At 45.7% G+C, this 21,098-nt stretch overlaps 6 protein-coding genes across 7 annotated transcripts; 5 read left to right on the top strand and 1 right to left on the bottom strand.

Annotated features, from left to right (window-relative positions):
- The first annotated feature begins 3,214 nt into the window (after positions 1-3,214).
- On the top strand, positions 3,215-5,265 carry LOC117187430. 2 transcript variants are annotated; one of them, XM_033390090.1, is made up of 4 exons: positions 3,215-3,602; positions 4,322-4,394; positions 4,454-4,785; positions 4,906-5,265. In XM_033390090.1, exons 1-4 carry the CDS (start codon positions 3,468-3,470, stop codon positions 5,173-5,175), a joined length of 810 nt encoding a protein of 269 aa, XP_033245981.1. In that variant the 5' UTR covers positions 3,215-3,467; the 3' UTR covers positions 5,176-5,265. The 2 variants fall into 2 exon arrangements, with proteins under 2 accessions (XP_033245981.1, XP_033245984.1); XM_033390093.1 differs by lacking the exon at positions 3,215-3,602 and having other exon boundaries at positions 3,958-4,394.
- Positions 5,266-6,010: 745 nt separating this feature from the next.
- Positions 6,011-8,312, top strand: LOC117187003. The gene is made up of 6 exons (XM_033388555.1): positions 6,011-6,208; positions 7,157-7,267; positions 7,331-7,565; positions 7,639-7,759; positions 7,827-7,943; positions 7,998-8,312. The coding sequence occupies exons 1-6, from the start codon at positions 6,011-6,013 to the stop codon at positions 8,290-8,292; spliced, it is 1,077 nt and encodes a 358-aa protein (XP_033244446.1). The 3' UTR covers positions 8,293-8,312.
- Positions 8,313-8,734: 422 nt separating this feature from the next.
- LOC117187461 lies at positions 8,735-9,608 on the bottom strand. Its single transcript, XM_033390184.1, has 2 exons — positions 9,368-9,608; positions 8,735-9,312 (listed from the first exon to the last, which is right to left on the bottom strand). The coding sequence occupies exon 2, from the start codon at positions 9,309-9,311 to the stop codon at positions 8,910-8,912; it is 402 nt and encodes a 133-aa protein (XP_033246075.1). The 5' UTR covers position 9,312; positions 9,368-9,608; the 3' UTR covers positions 8,735-8,909.
- A 1,231-nt stretch (positions 9,609-10,839) lies between these two features.
- LOC117187511 (RCC1 domain-containing protein 1-like) lies at positions 10,840-20,705 on the top strand. Its single transcript, XM_033390275.1, has 4 exons — positions 10,840-10,911; positions 18,751-19,413; positions 19,474-19,870; positions 20,591-20,705. Exons 2-3 carry the CDS (start codon positions 19,196-19,198, stop codon positions 19,568-19,570), a joined length of 315 nt encoding a protein of 104 aa, XP_033246166.1. The 5' UTR covers positions 10,840-10,911; positions 18,751-19,195; the 3' UTR covers positions 19,571-19,870; positions 20,591-20,705.
- LOC117187527 (ultraviolet-B receptor UVR8-like) lies at positions 11,153-11,974 on the top strand. The gene is made up of 2 exons (XM_033390276.1): positions 11,153-11,544; positions 11,605-11,974. Exons 1-2 carry the CDS (start codon positions 11,327-11,329, stop codon positions 11,699-11,701), a joined length of 315 nt encoding a protein of 104 aa, XP_033246167.1. The 5' UTR covers positions 11,153-11,326; the 3' UTR covers positions 11,702-11,974.
- LOC117187002 (secretion-regulating guanine nucleotide exchange factor-like) lies at positions 12,722-15,936 on the top strand. Its single transcript, XM_033388552.1, has 4 exons — positions 12,722-12,794; positions 12,854-13,185; positions 15,173-15,501; positions 15,562-15,936. Exons 1-4 carry the CDS (start codon positions 12,722-12,724, stop codon positions 15,656-15,658), a joined length of 831 nt encoding a protein of 276 aa, XP_033244443.1. The 3' UTR covers positions 15,659-15,936.
- Positions 20,706-21,098: the final 393 nt, after the last annotated feature.

Below are 21,098 nucleotides of genomic sequence, written 5' to 3'. Positions count from 1 at the left end.
GGGGAGTCCTTTCGTCTATTTCAAAAACTGTACGTCGATTTTCTAGGTCCGTACCCCCGAAGTCGATCCGGGAATATAGGCATTTTTGTAGTACTCGATAATTTTTCTAAATTTCCTTTCCTAAAAGTGGTGAAGAAATTTACTGCGGATGCCGTAACTCGGTTCATGGAGGAAGACCTGTTTCATTGCTTTGGAGTCCCGGAAGTGATAGTGTCAGATAACGGCGTTCAATTCAAGTCACACAAGTTCAATGATCTGTTAGCGAAATACCAAATTCGACATTCGTACACCGCCGCCTACGCTCCACAAGCCAATGCCTCAGAGCGGGTAAATCGCTCGGTACTCGCTGCTATCAAAGCTTACATTAAGCCCGATCAATCCAATTGGGATGAGCAGATTAGCTTCATTACGTGTGCGTTACGGTCCAGCGTGCATGCAGCCGTCAAAAGTAGCCCATATCGTGTTGCTTTTGGCCAAAACATGATCACTGGCGGTTCCACTTATCAACTCCTACGAAACCTCAGTATGTTGGAGGACCGAACTGTAGTCTTCGATCGCGACGATTCCTTCGAGCTAATTCGCAAGACCGCTGCAGAAGCAGTGAAACAGCAGCATGTCCGCAACGAAAATATCTATAATCTTCGAAGCCGAGAAGTAAACTTTCAAGTGGGTCAAGAAGTTTATAGACGAAATTTTGACCAGAGTAGTTTTGTGAAAGGCTTTAATGCGAAACTGTCACCTACGTTTCGGAAAGCCCGCATTAAGAAAAGACTCGGGAACAGCTACTACGAGCTGGAAGATTTCCAGGGTCGCTTTATTGGTAAATATCACGCAAAAGATATTAAACAATAAATCGTATTCAGCACTCCAAGTGTGGATCACGCTTTGGTTAGCAAGACCCCAAAGTGTGATTTCAGCGGGGGGGTGTAATATTCGACGCTTGTCGTGCCTTCTTGTATGTTAATTACCCACGGCTAACTCCCAAAATTACAGCATAAAACTAGGCCGAAAAAAAAAATTCGAGTTGAAGATCTTTTGAGCTTTGATAAAGCTTATCAACAGCTGTTTTGCGACCAAGCGGCAACGCTTTGATATGCACTTTTTCTGCCATGCACTATATTTTATTAAATATTGCTGTGTCTGGATTCTGTATAGCAGAAGAAGACCATAGAAAGTGTGGAAAAAACGTGGGTTGCTGTACTTAGCCGTCCCAGCCTCTTTCTTTTTCTCCTCGTGACCGTCAGAGTGACCGGCAGTGGAAAAAGAAGTCTTGTAGAGCTGACCCAGTTCGCTAAACCAAGGTCAAGCCAAAGTCAAAGCCTAGTGCAAGTGCCAAGTGCGGCTCAAAGTGATCATTTAATTTGAGTGGACGCGCCAGTTATATATTGCCAAGGCTGGGGCAGCCGTTCGACCATTTGGAAAACGAGCGCCCACAGTGTACTAAAATTTTTCAAAACAGTGGTGCAATTCTGTTGAGGTAATTATCCACCCAGCTACAGCGACCCGTTGAAAAATGTTCTGTTCTTTCCGCGTAGGATTAGCACCACTAGTATCTACGTATTGAAACGCTGGTCTAGAAGTTACGGATTGGTTATTCCCGGAGACCTCTATGGGCCACGTGCCCGTACCACCGGTTAAACCCTCACCGTTTGAAATTCGGATGAGGCGGTAGCCGAGGGCATGGACTTGCTCCTCCAGTAAACCCGATCGGTGGGCTCTGCAAGCGTCGCCGGGACCCGTTCGACCCATGTGGATGATCTGACTGACTCTTCAAATACACCAGTCGCCCCACGAGCCATCAAGTGTGCGGGTGTACCTAACCTCACGCCGCAGATGGACCGCGGTCATTGACCCTTGGCATCGGAAGCAGCAGAATTTTCCGGCGCCCGGTACAATCGTGTGCCACCTTCAGACCTCGAGTAGGAACTCGGTCTCCAGCCGGGAAGCATCGACCCCGCCTCGGATTTAGTTATATTTTCTATCTTTCTTTCGACATTAGACCCGATATGCGAAACCCTGTTTTTTTATCCGCTTTCTGTTTACCTACGTTCTTTTGATACGGAAAAAAATTTGCAACAGCCAATTAAATCCGGTATAAACAAAAAGGGAATTCCTATCCAGGGGCTAAATCGAACTTGAACAAATGAGTAGTGTATTAATACCGATTATTTTTACAGTTTTTTGATTTTGGTTGCCACGCATTCATCTCATCATCTATGCAGATACTCATCACAATCACACACATCATCATACTCCTCCACCCATCAAATCATCTCATCCAACACACAACGAAAGATCTTTCTGCGTGGGAGTCGAAGCTATTAATCGTATCGTAAGTGATTATCCTGAACCAAGTAAGCCATCTGAAAAGAATGAATGTGCGGTGACTATTCGTTGGTCTTCAACCATGATCACGGTTTTATACACATATTACTCATGCCTTTAAGCGATTTTCCATATACCCTATTTTTGTCTGGTTTTGGCACTGACCAAGTTTACGTAATGAAGTTTGAAGTTTTCTTGTTCCTATGATGAACACATAACCTAGCTCGTGCATTTATATATACCTACTAATCATTTTTATAGATTTAAGATCATTATACCCTACCTCGCCCCTATGATATTCTTTCCCCAGTATATGCTGTATAGTAATACCCTATAAATGTAAGACAATATCGAATAGCAGGATTATATTAGAGACTAAATTCTATTAGCGTTAGGTTTTATAGGAATTTAAATGAAGAACTATGGATTGCTTAAATAAAGTTAGTTTGGAAATGAACCAAGGCTAAATATCTTATATCGGAACCATGCAACCTCGTCTGACGGAGATGTGACCCACCGCAGTCTTTGTTGGAGGGATCCTGATTGTTAATAGGTGGCCCTGAAGGATCATGGTAGGGTGGGCGTTCTCGCCAATGGGCGATACCGCAGCCGACAAAGATCTGACCGGTGATCTTCTTCGTTTACGTATCCATGCTGATCTGTCCCTTTGACCCCCGGTATCCCGTTTCCTAGTATCCTTTCCCTACTCGTACGCGATTTAATTTTTTATATAAATTCTTATCTCGACCATTTGCCAGAGCTCTAAATGGGTAGTAAAATATCCTCCATGCCCACACCTCGCCGACCAGAGACAAAAGCCGAAGCCAGCGCGTACTTCCTACTCCCGTTTAGCTAATATCAGCTCCTAGAACCTGTACGTTGTATGCTACACACTCGTGGAAATCCCGGGACGCGTGAAGTTGGCCGGAGCTGGCTCGGGCTTCTGTTACGCCATTTCCGAGTCGTCTGTTAATTAATTTTATAATAAATGTTAAAAATGCTTAAAAATACTAAACGGAATATCGAAATTAAGGTATTTGATGTCGGATCATGAGCAAAATTGTACGAATAATCAAACGCAAGCAGTTGGCGCTCTTTCTTCCATCGATAGTTGAAGAAACATCGATGTATCGATAGTAACAATGAAGTTTTTCAACCTTCAGCAGCTTTACTTGAACTCCGCGGAATTTTCGTTGCAAATACTATTTGCCATTTTTACAGTGAAAATAAAGTGCTTTGTTTTTCAAAAACTTAATCTTTTCCACAGAAAAAAGAAGGTAAATATGGTAAATGGTAGATTTTTATATATTTTATTCGAAATGTGCGGCTTGCCAGGCAATTAGTGGATGAATTTGAGGGCGCTTATGGTTTTTGAAGCCAACAAGTGCAAATGGCGATGGAGAATCATCAAAGTGCAATGAAATATTCCAAATATTTGCGGCACCGGCCTCTACACACTCGTGTTCCATGATAGATGCCTCAGAGCAGAGAACTATCTCCCTTAAATAATTGGCAGCACAGAAAAAGTCGCCCAAAGTGAGACATCGCTTCTTCTGCGCAAAATGCAATGGATTGGATTGATATTTCTTCGATCCGCAGAAGTCTCACTTTAAGACTTCTGTGGCCATGTGTATGCCGGCATTTTTCGTTCACCAATACACAAAAAGATTAACCAGTGCTGCCAATAGTTCATCCACTGATACACACACGCACACACAGCACTCAAGCCTCCTCGACCTCTGACTGGGCAGCACTGTCGTGGTAGGCGTCTGTGTCGGGCAGTAATTCCGAGAAACTTCAGCGTGTATTAGTAGACAACTCCGCATAAATAAAATAAATTTCCCATAAATCAATTTTTTTTGTGCAACCGATCGCCATAAACAAACGAACACACGACTGGGATCCGATTGCTTCCATTTCGCTCGAAGCAGTGAAGGTTCTCGTTCAGCGGTGTTTCTTTCCAATAAACATTTTCATTTCTTTCTCGCACAAAAAGATGTCGGAGAATAGCTTCAACTCAAAGTATTTGGACGATGACGATGAGGACGATGCGATTGCTGCCTCTGAGGGTGTGTACCAATGAATCCTCTAAACTAAATATAATCCACGCGTTTGTCTCGCGCTTTAGGCAAAGTTTCGAGCCAGGTGGCCAAGCGCATCTGGCAGCCAACCATCGATGATACTACCCCTGGGGTCTGGGAGCCGCCCGCTCTAGCGGTGAGCGGGACCGCCTCGGACTTTATACACGAAGTGATGCGCTCTCTCTACGGCGACAACAGCAAGGATCCGGAGAACGGCTCCGCCCAGTACTTCAAGGCGGCCGAGAATTATGCGCTGTTTGGCGCCAACTACATGGGCTTGGAGGAGGACAAGAACAAAAAACCGCCGCCGGGCTTCGACCAAAGCTCCAGTCAGATTGCGGCTGGATCGGCCGGAGTATCCGGCCAAAGCTACTCGGGGGTAAGTGGTGCTCTAGGCTTTCAATAAATTAGGAATCGATGATTCGTTGGCTAGAATATGCCCAATATGCCCTCCTTCTTAGCTGTTCTGAGGAAAACCCCAACTCTATCCGTATTTCAGGGACCCTCTTCATCCGGAATGGGCGGCATGGCAATGTCCCAGCAGCCGCAGCACAAGGCCGCGAATCAGCCAGGACCTGCAGCGCTGCTTCCACAGCAGCAGCAGCATCCGCGTCATCCTTCGCCAGCGACAGTGCCCAGGGTCATAGCCGAGGCAGCAGCTCTGGCTGGAGCTGGGGCTGGCATCGACATGGCCTGCACGCCCATGGACATCTGCCCAGTGCCACGGAAATGGCCATCGGACACATTTACCAGGAGCTCATGGGCATGAATTTCAATCAGGCCAATATACAGCAGCAGCAGCAGCAACACCACCACCAGCAGCAGCAGCAGCACCACCACCAGCAGCAGCAGCAGCAGGCGGCTCTCCAGCAGCAGCAGCAGGCGGCTCTGAAGCAGCAGCAGCAGGCGGCTCTGAAGCAGCAGGCGGCTCTGAAGCAGCAGGCGGCTCTCCTCTCCTACGGCCAAAAGGCCGTAACAGCAACTGGCATAGTCCCTGACCCACACGACGTATGTTCTCAAAGCGGTGTTTCTTGCGTATCGTGCCCGTTTGCGTCGCCAGGTCCACTTCTGGGACAACTAGAGTACGGCCAGGACATTACACTCCACACCCACAGATTAGATGACATGGAGCGATCGAGTATTTGAACTAGTTTTAAAATATTTTGTTTGTTTGTTTTGTTGAGTTTGTTGTCGTCTCCGCTGGGCTGATGGCCGACAGCATAGCAAGGCGTACTCTTAAACAGTCTTCAAAGTTATTTAGTTCTACGACACACACATTGCGGTCCGCCTCAGCAGATGGATCCCTGTGCCTGTGCCCAGAATGTCGCGGCTCCGCGCGTACTGGAGTCCGATTCCACACGAGGGCGAGGCATGAGCTCAATATCTTCTTGTTGCTGCAGAGCGCCTCCCGGCTGCTGGGTTTTTGCAATGATTAAAATGACCTTCATTCCCTGATGACAGACAGTCACTGGAAAACGTTTCTCCAGCATCACTGCCGTGGTCTGTTGTACCTCAACCGTCGACATCTTCTGTTGAAGTGTTCTCCGCTTCTGAATTTTAGTGTATAGTTTTGAAGGGCTGGGCTGGACTGGAACACCTATATCATGTTCGGCCTTGTCAGCCGATCCGTGCCAACATCTTTGAAATCGTTGAGCGGTGAGAGCGGTGCTGTGTTGCAGATCCGCTTCGGACAGCCCCCCCACATCCACACCACCCACATCATGCTGTGTGGAGTGCCCCGAGGCCTGCGTTTCATTGACAAGAAGCGACCACAGTGTGGGACACGCCCGCAGATTCTGCAAGTGAAGATCAACTACAAAGGATTACTTACTTTGTCATTGCCATGAGAGGCGGAGGGAACAGCCACCGTTGTGTTGATGTGATGTTCCACCAGTTCCACGGGTTGTTTTATGGGCAACGAGCCCAAGCAGATTGTGCGCTACAAGCGAGGATACCCTTTGGATAAAAAACACAGCCGCAACTGTGGCGGATCAGCTGAAATCGCTGCCAAACTGCAGCCAATGCGGTGGGAGTCGTCAATTCGAGTATGTGGGAACGGGAGGTTAAAGTGTGACGGTGGTACTGTCCACCCGAAGTCGCTCCAGTCGTTTTCCGTACAAGCCAATATTTAAATAAAAAATTAAATATTTTTTTTTTTTTATAATAAAGGAGCTTATATCATTTCTTTTCTTTTGTTCTTCATTCAAACGTAAGAAAATGCAGATAAAATCAGCTATTTTTTTTTGCCTGTTATCGATTTCAGCTGAGAAAATCAGAAATATACCAAAATACCACTGTCGATAAATCCGATAGCAACTGCTTAGCATAATCAATCAGGGTGACCGGTTTACCATTTTCAACGGTATATAAAAATCCAATAAAAGCAAGTATTTAGAATAGGCCAATTAAGTAGAAAATTGATTCATCGATCGTTTAAAACTATGTGGGCATGGCTAAATGTTCTATATAGCTAGTAATATTCCACGGAATTTTAAAAACGAGGAATATGTAAAATAGAACATGAATTCGTCAGTACATTTACGGTATATTTTTCAAATGAGACGGTATATTTTGGTATATTTCTGATGGTCGGACCAGAAAAGTCGAAAAGTCCAGTAAAGAACGGTACTGCTGTTTGAAAAATTTCAGCTGTATATCTTATAAATAAAGAGATTAGCAGACGTACATGGTTATATTTTAATATATATATTTAATTTTGTTTTTAAAACGTTTATCATATTGCTTTTTAGCTCTTTCTGCTGCACCTTGACGACATCCTGCCGCAGGCGTTGAAGCTACAGCCGCGCAACAATAGCCAGCCGACTGGCTGCTCCACAATCATTGTCAACCAAAAGAATTGCGTAGGTAAAGCCTAGAGGAGCCCCAGAAGATTGCTTTAATACAGTGCAACGTCTCGTTTATAGCGACTGTTGGGTCACACCGAGGATGCCCTGACGGAATCCCTCAATCATTACTATTTTGTTGACGCGCACATCATCAGCGACAAGCCGCAGGGCAAATACAATGTCAAGGAAGAGCACTTTATGTCCCTGTGCTATGCCGGACACTTGCCCGGCTACACCATGAATCAGAATTATCATGGCCTGGTCTTCAGCATCAATACGATCAGTGCGGAGCTGTTGCGCAGTGGCAAGACACGTAAGTGTACTTCCCATTTCCCTTTCGATGGGATAAGAGACCTTTAATGAGGGTTGGCTTTAATGCTTTTTAGCGAGACACTTCTTGACACGAGCCCTGCTGGCCACCAGCAATGTGGACGATGCTTTTAGGGTGCTCAAGGACGCAGGTGTGGGAGCAGCCGATGCCTGCTCCATTAACTTTACCTTCTTGGCGTGAGTATCAAAGGGACTTTGGTCAACGGTCAACAGTCTGCAGTTTTCTTGTTCCTTGATTTCACAGCGATCCCCGCCAGATGTTCTATAATGTGGAGATGGCGCCTTCGCCAGACCGTAAGAATGAGTCGCTTTTGAACATCAAGGAGATACCCTTGGGCAATCATAACTACCATGTGAATCAGTGATCTACCAGTAGTCATTAGCGCAGCTTGAGTAATTCTCGATTCGATCCTAGATTCGATCGCATACGCCAGGATCAGGCCAACGCTCTGATGGTCGACTCCAGCGTATCGCGAATGCAGGCGTTCGGCACCTACAAGCCGCCATCGAGCGAGCAGGATGTGCGCCATATGCTGGGCGATGTCTCTGGGGGAATGTATTGCGTGTGGCGCGAGAATGGCAGCTGTGATGAGGTGGTCAAAACCATTGCCGTTGGCATTTTCGATCTCACCGCTAGGACCATGTCACTCTATTCGGACAATCCCAGTCAGACGGAGCCTCACTGCAGGTTGCCTCTGCTCTTCAAGTAGCTTTAATGCACACCCCCCCCCCACCCTTTGTTGGACACAGATTTTACTCGTATGTTTAATAAACATAATCAAATGGCAGTTTGAGCTTGATCCAAAATTTTGTTGGGTCGTTAGCCAATCTAAAACCTCTCACTCTTCAAAATAAAATTGTGAAATTTGAGTGAGCCAAGATGTTAGTACAGAGGGGCATGTGCATGTGGATAATTTCCCCACACATCCTATTTGTGGTGTGATTTCAGGTGCCCATCTACCTGGGGGCCATGGAGCCCCTGGTTAGCTGCAGCGAAGATGACAAAATGGGAATGTGCGGATCGTCGAGCTGGTCGACGCTGAGTTCTTCAAACGGATTGTCGAGTGGGTTGCGGGGCTGGATGGTGGGGAATTTCTGTTGAATAAATAATAATACGAGTAGTACCTAAAACAAATCCTTAAAGTGCACCAATATCGTTGCCTAGATTCTTCGTTTATTTGGCTCGTGTGTTAGGCTCGTGTGTTAATGTCGTGTTATTGAATATGCTATGTTTTGTTTACCGAGAGTTTGATATGTATTACGTATCGTGTCCGAACAGGGGCAGTGCAGTGATCAAACTGCATAGCCAGGGCCCTTCTATGCTATGTCACTTGCATTGCTCGGCGAAGAAGCTCTCCAGGCCGCGCGCCTTCTCCCACTTGCCATCGATGAGTGCCTTCTGGTGGACCACCATCAGGGCGCGGATGCAGTCGACCATCAGGAGATCAAAGTCGTTGCAGAGGAGACTCACAATTTGGGCGTAGCTAGCTGTGGCCGGGCTGGGGGGCCGGGTCACACAGCCTATGAGAATGCGTAGCAGCTGCTCCTTGTGGTCGGGCAGGCAGCCGGTGATCAGCAGTTTCAGTCGACGGATGTGGAAAAAGTCGGCGACGAAATTGACTCCGTCTAGTTTAGCCATCAACTCGGCAATTAACTCAATACGGTCGTCGGGGGTGAGATCCTCACCGCGCCCAGCTTGCCACTTTCTCTTGCGATGATGACCGTTCATTCTGATAGAACATTGGGATTCTCACTGATTCTGATTTTCAGACAATAAATACGTACGTATGTGCACTAATTGAAGAAAGTAATTCGAATTACTGTGCTATTTGTTCACTTTTCACTTCTTTTTGGATTGGTCTTCGGCAGAATCCACGCACGCGTTGCTTTTTTCAGGGAGGCTGCGAACCATACAGTTCGAAATTACTACTGAAAATACAGGCGAACTTAGGCGTTTTATTGTAACTTATTTCTAGCTTCACAATTTTTACACAGAACACTCACTGAACTGACTATTAATTGCCAGATTTGTTGACCATATCTGAACAAATGTTTGGCCTATTCCGATTGACAAAGCCGGCGAAAACGATATATTTTCTGTCCCCGCATTGGCAGCACTGGCTTTGTAAAGGTAACCTTTGCGGCTTCCTAGCTTCATTTTTTAGCACCAGGAGTTTCGTTACTTATGTCGCTTTCTGTGTAGTTGGAATCAAACACATGTTCTTCAGGGAAAAAGAAAAGATCGCTGATGATGAACAGTGGTTAAGTTGAGTGGTTACTATTTGAATGAATACAATTTTATGGGCGGCTTGTTATTTTCAAAATAAAGGCATGTAACCGCCGGATTTCATCAGACTATCGCACAAAAGTACCGATGTTCGCAGGTTCCTGTACATCGATAAGTAGAATCAAAAGTCGCGGATATATTTGATCTTACGTCCTGAGCCAACAGAAAAATAGTATCGACTCGGCCAAATCTGAGAAAAATATTCATGTTAATATGTTCGCCCAGCCAAAAAATATCAGACATATAAGTCCATATATATCAAAAAATTTATATATCAATACATATTTAACAACCATCCCTAGAATACTGAACTCTACCTGCGGTGACCGCTCTCAAATCATTTATTCCAATGGATTGGATCTAAATCCTTTTCGCTCATTCACTTTCAAACAATTTCTATTTGGCGCACACCACTTGCATCCAATCGATAGTATTGATGGTCGAATTGCTTTCTTCGAAACGGTTATTGGCTCTTTTTGCGCTCTCATTAAATCAGTTAAGGTTCTCTTTTTCGCTCTATTTGAATCGAGTATGAATCGGTAGCAACCGGTCCCAACCATTGAAAATTCAAATTCAAGAGCTGAAGCTGCTTTAAAATGAACCAGTCTTGTGGGAAAATGATTCGTCAATCGGATTAAAGTTTCTGGGCAAGGCTGAGGGTTCTAGTTAGCTAGTAACATTACCCGAAATATCAAAAACGAGAAATATTTATGAGGGACCTATCGATAAGTCCACGTTCCGCCATTTTGACGCGTCCATCGCTACTGCGCAGCTGCAGCGCCGACTGCAGGCTGCTTTTCCTATAAAAAGGCCGACAAGAGCTGTTTTCTCATACATATATGTATGTATATATTTTTTTCCTAATACTGGCACTGTTTCTATTGACTAAACTGAATCTTCTTCAGATGTCTTTCAATTAAAAATTTATTAAATTTACATGAGGAAAAAAAAACATGAATTGCGAATGGCATGTTTTTTCGATGAAAAAAAAAAATGTTCTACCGATTTTTCGTTCAACATATTTTCACAAAAAGTTGCGGAGGTGCTGCGGAGGAGTTGCCTCCGTCGCAGATACGGTCGTGGCGGACGTCTATAATCAGGAGGTCTTTGTTTTTATATTGAGAAAATGCATGTGTAATCCTTAAGCTAGAAAGTTGTACATTGCGAATCTCGTGGATGAAACAAACGGTTTATTCTTCTGCGTACATATTCATAATTTGTTTGTTTTTCCTGATTTCTGGAGGATTCGACTCATTTAACTTTAACAGATTTTAAAAAATGTATTTACGTTTTTTTTTTACTTTAACTTATTCAACTTTGACAGCTCTTTGAGTTTGGTGGGGCAGCATTTCTGGTCAAAAGACCAGTCCAACGCCTTCCTCTTCGAGGAGGACGTGCGGCAGCTGGCCGTCGGCTGGACCCACAATGCGGCGCTGCTCCGCAACAACGAGATCCTCATGTGGGGCCGCAACTGCTACGGACAGCTGGGCACGGGCTCGATCAGCGAGCAGCAGGCGGTGCCCCAGCCACTGAGCCTCCGACTGCCCGACGGCCAGACGCCTGCTCGCGTGCACATGGGGGCAGAGCACGGCCTGCTGCGGACTACAGCCGGCGAGATCTACACCTGGGGCTGGAACGAGCACGGAAACTGTGGCAACAACAGTACAGAGAATGTGTAAGAATCTCCCTTCTGCCAGTGGATTGGCTTTAAATTCAATTTTCGATCAATTTCCAGATGCAGCCCTACACTCGTGGAAATCCCGGGACGCGTGAAGTTGGCCGGAGCTGGCTCGGGCTTCTGTTACGCCATTTCCGAGTCGTCTGTTAATTAATTTTATAATAAATGTTAAAAATGCTTAAAAATACTAAACGGAATATCGAAATTAAGGTATTTGATGTCGGATCATGAGCAAAATTGTACGAATAATCAAACCCAAGCAGTTGGCGCTCTTTCTTCCATCGATAGTTGAAGAAACATCGATGTATCGATAGTAACAATGAAGTTTTTCAACCTTCAGTAGCTTTACTTGAACTCCGCGGAATTTTCGTTGCAAATACTATTTGCCATTTTTACAGTGAAAATAAAGTGCTTTGTTTTTCAAAAACCTTAATCTTTTCCACAGAAAAAAGAAGGTAAATATGGTAAATGGTAGATTTTTATATATTTTATTCGAAATGTGCGGCTTGCCAGGCAATTAGTGGATGAATTTGAGGGCGCTTATGGTTTTTGAAGCCAACAAGTGCAAATGGCGATGGAGAATCATCAAAGTGCAATGAAATATTCCAAATATTTGCGGCACCGGCCTCTACAAACTCGTGTTCCATGATAGATGCCTCAGAGCAGAGAACTATCTCCCTTAAATAATTGGCAGCACTGAAAAAGTCGCCCAAAGTGAGACATCGCTTCTTCTGCGCAAAATGCAATGGATTGGATTGATATTTCTTCGATCCGCAGAAGTCTCACTTTAAGACTTCTGTGGGCATGTGTATGCCGGCATTTTTCGTTCACCAATACACAAAAAGATTAACCAGTGCTGCCAATAGTTCATCCACTGATACACACACGCACACACAGCACTCAAGCCTCCACGACCTCTGACTGGGCAGCACTGTCGTGGTAGGCGTCTGTGTCGGGCAGTAATTCCGAGAAACTTCAGCGTGTATTAGTAGACAACTCCGCATAAATAAAATAAATTTCCCATAAATCAATTTTTTTTGTGCAACCGATCGCCATAAACAAACGAACACACGACTGGGTTCCGATTGCTTCCATTTCGCTCGAAGCAGTGAAGGTTCTCGTTCAGCGGTGTTTCTTTCCAATAAACATTTTCATTTCTTTCTCGCACAAAAAGATGTCGGAGAATAGCTTCAACTCAAAGTATTTGGACGATGACGATGAGGACGATGCGATTGCTGCCTCTGAGGGTGTGTACCAATGAATCCTCTAAACTAAATATAATCCACGCGTTTGTCTCGCGCTTTAGGCAAAGTTTCGAGCCAGGTGGCCAAGCGCATCTGGCAGCCAACCATCGATGATACTACCCCTGGGGTCTGGGAGCCGCCCGCTCTAGCGGTGAGCGGGACCGCCTCGGACTTTATACACGAAGTGATGCGCTCTCTCTACGGCGACAACAGCAAGGATCCGGAGAACGGCTCCGCCCAGTACTTCAAGGCGGCCGAGAATTATGCGCTGTTTGGCGCCAACTACATGGGCTTGGAGGAGGACAAGAACAAAAAACCGCCGCCGGGCTTCGACCAAAGCTCCAGTCAGATTGCGGCTGGATCGGCCGGAGTATCCGGCCAAAGCTACTCGGGGGTAAGTGGTGCTCTAGGCTTTCAATGAATTAGGAATCGATGATTCGTTGGCTAGAATATGCCCAATATGCCCTCCTTCTTAGCTGTTCTGAGGAAAACCCCAACTCTATCCGTATTTCAGGGACCCCCTTCATCCGGAATGGGCGGCATGGCAATGTCCCAGCAGCCGCAGCACAAGGCCGCGAATCAGCCAGGACCTGCAGCGCTGCTTCCACAGCAGCAGCAGCATCCGCGTCATCCTTCGCCAGCGACAGTGCCCAGGGTCATAGCCGAGGCAGCAGCTCTGGCTGGAGCTGGGGCTGGCATCGACATTGGCCTGCACGCCCATGGACATCTGCCCAGTGCCACGGAAATGGCCATCAGACACATTTACCAGGAGCTCATGGGCATGAATTTCAATCAGGCCAATATACAGCAGCAGCAGCAGCAACACCACCACCAGCAGCAGCAGCAGCACCACCACCACCAGCAGCAGCAGCAGCAGGCGGCTCTCCAGCAGCAGCAGCAGGCGGCTCTGAAGCAGCAGCAGCAGGCGGCTCTGAAGCAGCAGGCGGCTCTGAAGCAGCAGCAGCAGGCGGCTCTGAAGCAGCAGCAGCAGGCGGCTCTGAAGCAGCAGGCGGCTCTGAAGCAGCAGGCGGCTTGTTATTTTCAAAATAAAGGCATGTAACCGCCGGATTTTATCAGACTATCGCACAAAAGTACCGATGTTCGCAGCTTCCTGTACATCGATAAGTAGAATCAAAAGTCGCGGATATATTTGATCTTACGTCCTGAGCCAACAGAAAAATAGTATCGACTCGGCCAAATCTGAGAAAAATATTCATGTTAATATGTTCGCCCAGCCAAAAAATATCAGACATATAAGTCCATATATATCAAAAAATTTATATATCAATACATATTTAACAACCATCCCTAGAATACTGAACTCTACCTGCGGTGACCGCTCTCAAATCATTTATTCCAATGGATTGGATCTAAATCCTTTTCGCTCATTCACTTTCAAACAATTTCTATTTGGCGCACACCACTTGCATCCAATCGATAGTATTGATGGTCGAATTGCTTTCTTCGAAACGGTTATTGGCTCTTTTTGCGCTCTCATTAAATCAGTTAAGGTTCTCTTTTTCGCTCTATTTGAATCGAGTATGAATCGGTAGCAACCGGTCCCAACCATTGAAAATTCAAATTCAAGAGCTGAAGCTGCTTTAAAATGAACCAGTCTTGTGGGAAAATGATTCGTCAATCGGATTAAAGTTTCTGGGCAAGGCTGAGGGTTCTAGTTAGCTAGTAACATTACCCGAAATATCAAAAACGAGAAATATTTATGAGGGACCTATCGATAAGTCCACGTTCCGCCATTTTGACGCGTCCATCGCTACTGCGCAGCTGCAGCGCCGACTGCAGGCTGCTTTTCCTATAAAAAGGCCGACAAGAGCTGTTTTCTCATACATATATGTATGTATATATTTTTTTCCTAATACTGGCACTGTTTCTATTGACTAAACTGAATCTTCTTCAGATGTCTTTCAATTAAAAATTTATTAAATTTACATGGGGAAAAAAAAACATGAATTGCGAATGGCATGTTTTTTCGATGAAAAAAAAAAATGTTCTACCGATTTTTCGTTCAACATATTTTCACAAAAAGTTGCGGAGGTGCTGCGGAGGAGTTGCCTCCGTCGCAGATACGGTCGTGGCGGACGTCTATAATCAGGAGGTCTTTGTTTTTATATTGAGAAAATGCATGTGTAATCCTTAAGCTAGAAAGTTGTACATTGCGAATCTCGTGGATGAAACAAACGGTTTATTCTTCTGCGTACATATTCATAATTTGTTTGTTTTTCCTGATTTCTGGAGGATTCGACTCATTTAACTTTAACAGTTGAGGCACGTCCACCGCGCCTTCATATAGATTTTAAAAAATGTATTTACGTTTTTTTTTTACTTTAACTTATTCAACTTTGACAGCTCTTTGAGTGGGGCAGCATTTCTGGTCAAAAGACCAGTCCAACGCCTTCCTCTTCGAGGAGGACGTGCGGCAGCTGGCTGTCGGCTGGACCCACAATGCGGCGCTGCTCCGCAACAACGAGATCCTCATGTGGGGCCGCAACTGCTACGGACAGCTGGGCACGGGCTCGATCAGCGAGCAGCAGGCGGTGCCCCAGCCACTGAGCCTCCGACTGCCCGACGGCCAGACGCCTGCTCGCGTGCACATGGGGGCAGAGCACGGCCTGCTGCGGACTACAGCCGGCGAGATCTACACCTGGGGCTGGAACGAGCACGGAAACTGTGGCAACAACAGTACAGAGAATGTGTAAGAATCTCCCTTCTGCCAGTGGATTGGCTTTAAATTCAATTTTCGATCAATTTCCAGATGCAGCCCTACACTCGTGGAAATCCCGGGACGCGTGAAGTTGGCCGGAGCTGGCTCGGGCTTCTGTTACGCCATTTCCGAGTCGTCTGTTAATTAATTTTATAATAAATGTTAAAAATGCTTAAAAATACTAAACGGAATATCGAAATTAAGGTATTTGATGTCGGATCATGAGCAAAATTGTACGAATAATCAAACCCAAGCAGTTGGCGCTCTTTCTTCCATCGATAGTTGAAGAAACATCGATGTATCGATAGTAACAATGAAGTTTTTCAACCTTCAGTAGCTTTACTTGAACTCCGCGGAATTTTCGTTGCAAATACTATTTGCCATTTTTACAGTGAAAATAAAGTGCTTTGTTTTTCAAAAACTTAATCTTTTCCACAGAAAAAAGAAGGTAAATATGGTAAATGGTAGATTTTTATATATTTTATTCGAAATGTGCGGCTTGCCAGGCAATTAGTGGATGAATTTGAGGGCGCTTATGGTTTTTGAAGCCAACAAGTGCAAATGGCGATGGAGCATCATCAAAGTGCAATGAAATATTCCAAATATTTGCGGCACCGGCCTCTACAAACTCGTGTTCCATGATAGATGCCTCAGAGCAGAGAACTATCTCCCTTAAATAATTGGCAGCACTGAAAAAGTCGCCCAAAGTGAGACATCGCTTCTTCTGCGCAAAATGCAATGGATTGGATTGATATTTCTTCGATCCGCAGAAGTCTCACTTTAAGACTTCTGTGGGCATGTGTATGCCGGCATTTTTCGTTCACCAATACACAAAAAGATTAACCAGTGCTGCCAATAGTTCATCCACTGATACACACACGCACACACAGCACTCAAGCCTCCACGACCTCTGACTGGGCAGCACTGTCGTGGTAGGCGTCTGTGTCGGGCAGTAATTCCGAGAAACTTCAGCGTGTATTAGTAGACAACTCCGCATAAATAAAATAAATTTCCCATAAATCAATTTTTTTTGTGCAACCGATCGCCATAAACAAACGAACACACGACTGGGATCCGATTGCTTCCATTTCGCTCGAAGCAGTGAAGGTTCTCGTTCAGCGGTGTTTCTTTCCAATAAACATTTTCATTTCTTTCTCGCACAAAAAGATGTCGGAGAATAGCTTCAACTCAAAGTATTTGGACGATGACGATGAGGACGATGCGATTGCTGCCTCTGAGGGTGTGTACCAATGAATCCTCTAAACTAAATATAATCCACGCGTTTGTCTCGCGCTTTAGGCAAAGTTTCGAGCCAGGTGGCCAAGCGCATCTGGCAGCCAACCATCGATGATACTACCCCTGGGGTCTGGGAGCCGCCCGCTCTAGCGGTGAGCGGGACCGCCTCGGACTTTATACACGAAGTGATGCGCTCTCTCTACGGCGACAACAGCAAGGATCCGGAGAACGGCTCCGCCCAGTACTTCAAGGCGGCCGAGAATTATGCGCTGTTTGGCGCCAACTACATGGGCTTGGAGGAGGACAAGAACAAAAAACCGCCGCCGGGCTTCGACCAAAGCTCCAGTCAGATTGCGGCTGGATCGGCCGGAGTATCCGGCCAAAGCTACTCGGGGGTAAGTGGTGCTCTAGGCTTTCAATGAATTAGGAATCGATGATTCGTTGGCTAGAATATGCCCAACATGCCCTCCTTCTTAGCTGTTCTGAGGAAAACCCCAACTCTATCCGTATTTCAGGGACCCTCTTCATCCGGAATGGGCGGCATGGCAATGTCCCAGCAGCCGCAGCACAAGGCCGCGAATCAGCCAGGACCTGCAGCGCTGCTTCCACAGCAGCAGCAGCATCCGCGTCATCCTTCGCCAGCGACAGTGCCCAGGGTCATAGCCGAGGCAGCAGCTCTGGCTGGAGCTGGGGCTGGCATCGACATTGGCCTGCACGCCCATGGACATCTGCCCAGTGCCACGGAAATGGCCATCAGACACATTTACCAGGAGCTCATGGGCATGAATTTCAATCAGGCCAATATACAGCAGCAGCAGCAGCAACACCACCACCAGCAGCAGCAGCAGCACCACCACCACCAGCAGCAGCAGCAGCAGGCGGCTCTCCAGCAGCAGCAGCAGGCGGCTCTGAAGCAGCAGCAGCAGGCGGCTCTGAAGCAGCAGCAGCAGGCGGCTCTGAAGCAGCAGGCGGCTTGTTATTTTCAAAATAAAGGCATGTAACCGCCGGATTTTATCAGACTATCGCACAAAAGTACCGATGTTCGCAGCTTCCTGTACATCGATAAGTAGAATCAAAAGTCGCGGATATATTTGATCTTACGTCCTGAGCCAACAGAAAAATAGTATCGACTCGGCCAAATCTGAGAAAAATATTCATGTTAATATGTTCGCCCAGCCAAAAAATATCAGACATATAAGTCCATATATATCAAAAAATTTATATATCAATACATATTTAACAACCATCCCTAGAATACTGAACTCTACCTGCGGTGACCGCTCTCAAATCATTTATTCCAATGGATTGGATCTAAATCCTTTTCGCTCATTCACTTTCAAACAATTTCTATTTGGCGCACACCACTTGCATCCAATCGATAGTATTGATGGTCGAATTGCTTTCTTCGAAACGGTTATTGGCTCTTTTTGCGCTCTCATTAAATCAGTTAAGGTTCTCTTTTTCGCTCTATTTGAATCGAGTATGAATCGGTAGCAACCGGTCCCAACCATTGAAAATTCAAATTCAAGAGCTGAAGCTGCTTTAAAATGAACCAGTCTTGTGGGAAAATGATTCGTCAATCGGATTAAAGTTTCTGGGCAAGGCTGAGGGTTCTAGTTAGCTAGTAACATTACCCGAAATATCAAAAACGAGAAATATTTATGAGGGACCTATCGATAAGTCCACGTTCCGCCATTTTGACGCGTCCATCGCTACTGCGCAGCTGCAGCGCCGACTGCAGGCTGCTTTTCCTATAAAAAGGCCGACAAGAGCTGTTTTCTCATACATATATGTATGTATATATTTTTTTCCTAATACTGGCACTGTTTCTATTGACTAAACTGAATCTTCTTCAGATGTCTTTCAATTAAAAATTTATTAAATTTACATGGGAAAAAAAAACATGAATTGCGAATGGCATGTTTTTTCGATGAAAAAAAAAAATGTTTTACCGATTTTTCGTTCAACATATTTTAACAAAAAAGTTGCGGAGGTGCTGCGGAGGTGCTGCGGAGGAGTTGCCTCCGTCGCAGATACGGTCGTGGCGGACGTCTATAATCAGGAGGTCTTTGTTTTTATATTGAGAAAATGCATGTGTAATCCTTAAGCTAGAAAGTTGTACATTGCGAATCTCGTGGATGAAACAAACGGTTTATTCTTCTGCGTACATATTCATAATTTGTTTGTTTTTCCTGATTTCTGGAGGATTCGACTCATTCAACTTTAACAGTTGAGGCACGTCCACCGCGCCTTCATATAGATTTTAAAAAATGTATTTACGTTTTTTTTTTACTTTAACTTATTCAACTTTGACAGCTCTTTGAGTTTGGTGGGGCAGCATTTCTGGTCAAAAGACCAGTCCAACGCCTTCCTCTTCGAGGAGGACGTGCGGCAGCTGGCCGTCGGCTGGACCCACAATGCGGCGCTGCTCCGCAACAACGAGATCCTCATGTGGGGCCGCAAGTGCTACGGACATCTGGGCACGGGCTCGATCAGCGAGCAGCAGGCGGTGCCCCAGCCACTGAGCCTCCGACTGCCCGACGGCCAGACGCCTGCTCGCGTGCACATGGGGGCAGAGCACGGCCTGCTGCGGACTACAGCCGGCGAGATCTACACCTGGGGCTGGAACGAGCACGGAAACTGTGGCAACAACAGTACAGAGAATGTGTAAGAATCTCCCTTCTGCCAGTGGATTGGCTTTAAATTCAATTTTCGATCAATTTCCAGATGCAGCCCTACACTCGTGGAAATCCCGGGACGCGTGAAGTTGGCCGGAGCTGGCTCGGGCTTCTGTTACGCCATTTCCGAGTCGTCTGTTAATTAATTTTATAATAAATGTTAAAAATGCTTAAAAATACTAAACGGAATATCGAAATTAAGGTATTTGATGTCGGATCATGAGCAAAATTGTACGAATAATCAAACCCAAGCAGTTGGCGCTCTTTCTTCCATCGATAGTTGAAGAAACATCGATGTATCGATAGTAACAATGAAGTTTTTCAACCTTCAGCAGCTTTACTTGAACTCCGCGGAATTTTCGTTGCAAATACTATTTGCCATTTTTACAGTGAAAATAAAGTGCTTTGTTTTTCAAAAACTTAATCTTTTCCACAGAAAAAAGAAGGTAAATATGGTAAATGGTAGATTTTTATATATTTTATTCGAAATGTGCGGCTTGCCAGGCAATTAGTGGATGAATTTGAGGGCGCTTATGGTTTTTGAAGCCAACAAGTGCAAATGGCGATGGAGAATCATCAAAGTGCAATGAAATATTCCAAATATTTGCGGCACCGGCCTCTACACACTCGTGTTCCATGATAGATGCCTCAGAGCAGAGAACTATCTCCCTTAAATAATTGGCAGCACTGAAAAAGTCGCCCAAAGTGAGACATCGCTTCTTCTGCGCAAAATGCAATGGATTGGATTGATATTTCTTCGATCCGCAGAAGTCTCACTTTAAGACTTCTGTGGGCATGTGTATGCCGGCATTTTTCGTTCACCAATACACAAAAAGATTAACCAGTGCTGCCAATAGTTCATCCACTGATACACACACGCACACACAGCACTCAAGCCTCCACGACCTCTGACTGGGCAGCACTGTCGTGGTAGGCGTCTGTGTCGGGCAGTAATTCCGAGAAACTTCAGCGTGTATTAGTAGACAACTCCGCATAAATAAAATAAATTTCCCATAAATCAATTTTTTTTTGTGCAACCGATCGCCATAAACAAACGAACACACGACTGGGATCCGATTGCTTCCATTTCGCTCGAAGCAGTGAAGGTTCTCGTTCAGCGGTGTTTCTTTCCAATAAACATTTTCATTTCTTTCTCGCACAAAAAGATGTCGGAGAATAGCTTCAACTCAAAGTATTTGGACGATGACGATGAGGACGATGCGATTGCTGCCTCTGAGGGTGTGTACCAATGAATCCTCTAAACTAAATATAATCCACGCGTTTGTCTCGCGCTTTAGGCAAAGTTTCGAGCCAGGTGGCCAAGCGCATCTGGCAGCCAACCATCGATGATACTACCCCTGGGGTCTGGGAGCCGCCCGCTCTAGCGGTGAGCGGGACCGCCTCGGACTTTATACACGAAGTGATGCGCTCTCTCTACGGCGACAACAGCAAGGATCCGGAGAACGGCTCCGCCCAGTACTTCAAGGCGGCCGAGAATTATGCGCTGTTTGGCGCCAACTACATGGGCTTGGAGGAGGACAAGAACAAAAAACCGCCGCCAGGCTTCGACCAAAGCTCCAGTCAGATTGCGGCTGGATCGGCCGGAGTATCCAGCCAAAGCTACTCGGGGGTAAGTGGTGCTCTAGGCTTTCAATGAATTAGGAATCGATGATT

This window comes from Drosophila miranda, chromosome XL, assembly GCF_003369915.1.
Source record: "Drosophila miranda strain MSH22 chromosome XL, D.miranda_PacBio2.1, whole genome shotgun sequence".
Classification (NCBI taxonomy): Eukaryota; Metazoa; Arthropoda; class Insecta; order Diptera; family Drosophilidae; genus Drosophila; species Drosophila miranda.
Note: the sequence above shows the minus strand (reverse complement) of the source record. Positions and strands in the feature narration are given on the sequence as shown.

Bases quoted from the DNA above. Each gene is read 5' to 3' on its own strand.
- LOC117187430 (XM_033390090.1), top strand. From the start codon at position 3,468: ATGAAGTTTTTCAACCTTCAGCAGCTTTACTTGAACTCCGCGGAATTT. The intron at 3,603-4,321 runs GTAAATATGGTA...TCGCACAAAAAG, and splicing joins TTTTCCACAGAAAAAAGAAG to ATGTCGGAGAATAGCTTCAA. The intron at 4,786-4,905 runs GTAAGTGGTGCT...TCCGTATTTCAG, and splicing joins CCGGCCAAAGCTACTCGGGG to GGACCCTCTTCATCCGGAAT.
- LOC117187003 (XM_033388555.1), top strand. From the start codon at position 6,011: ATGTTCGGCCTTGTCAGCCGATCCGTGCCAACATCTTTGAAATCGTTG. The intron at 6,209-7,156 runs GTGAAGATCAAC...ATTGCTTTTTAG, and splicing joins CACGCCCGCAGATTCTGCAA to CTCTTTCTGCTGCACCTTGA. The intron at 7,566-7,638 runs GTAAGTGTACTT...AATGCTTTTTAG, and splicing joins GTTGCGCAGTGGCAAGACAC to CGAGACACTTCTTGACACGA.
- LOC117187461 (XM_033390184.1), bottom strand. From the start codon at position 9,311: ATGAACGGTCATCATCGCAAGAGAAAGTGGCAAGCTGGGCGCGGTGAG.
- LOC117187527 (XM_033390276.1), top strand. From the start codon at position 11,327: ATGTGGGGCCGCAACTGCTACGGACAGCTGGGCACGGGCTCGATCAGC. The intron at 11,545-11,604 runs GTAAGAATCTCC...ATCAATTTCCAG, and splicing joins AACAACAGTACAGAGAATGT to ATGCAGCCCTACACTCGTGG.
- LOC117187002 (XM_033388552.1), top strand. From the start codon at position 12,722: ATGTCGGAGAATAGCTTCAACTCAAAGTATTTGGACGATGACGATGAG. The intron at 12,795-12,853 runs GTGTGTACCAAT...CTCGCGCTTTAG, and splicing joins TGCGATTGCTGCCTCTGAGG to GCAAAGTTTCGAGCCAGGTG. The intron at 13,186-15,172 runs GTAAGTGGTGCT...TGAGTGGGGCAG, and splicing joins CCGGCCAAAGCTACTCGGGG to CATTTCTGGTCAAAAGACCA.
- LOC117187511 (XM_033390275.1), top strand. From the start codon at position 19,196: ATGTGGGGCCGCAAGTGCTACGGACATCTGGGCACGGGCTCGATCAGC. The intron at 19,414-19,473 runs GTAAGAATCTCC...ATCAATTTCCAG, and splicing joins AACAACAGTACAGAGAATGT to ATGCAGCCCTACACTCGTGG.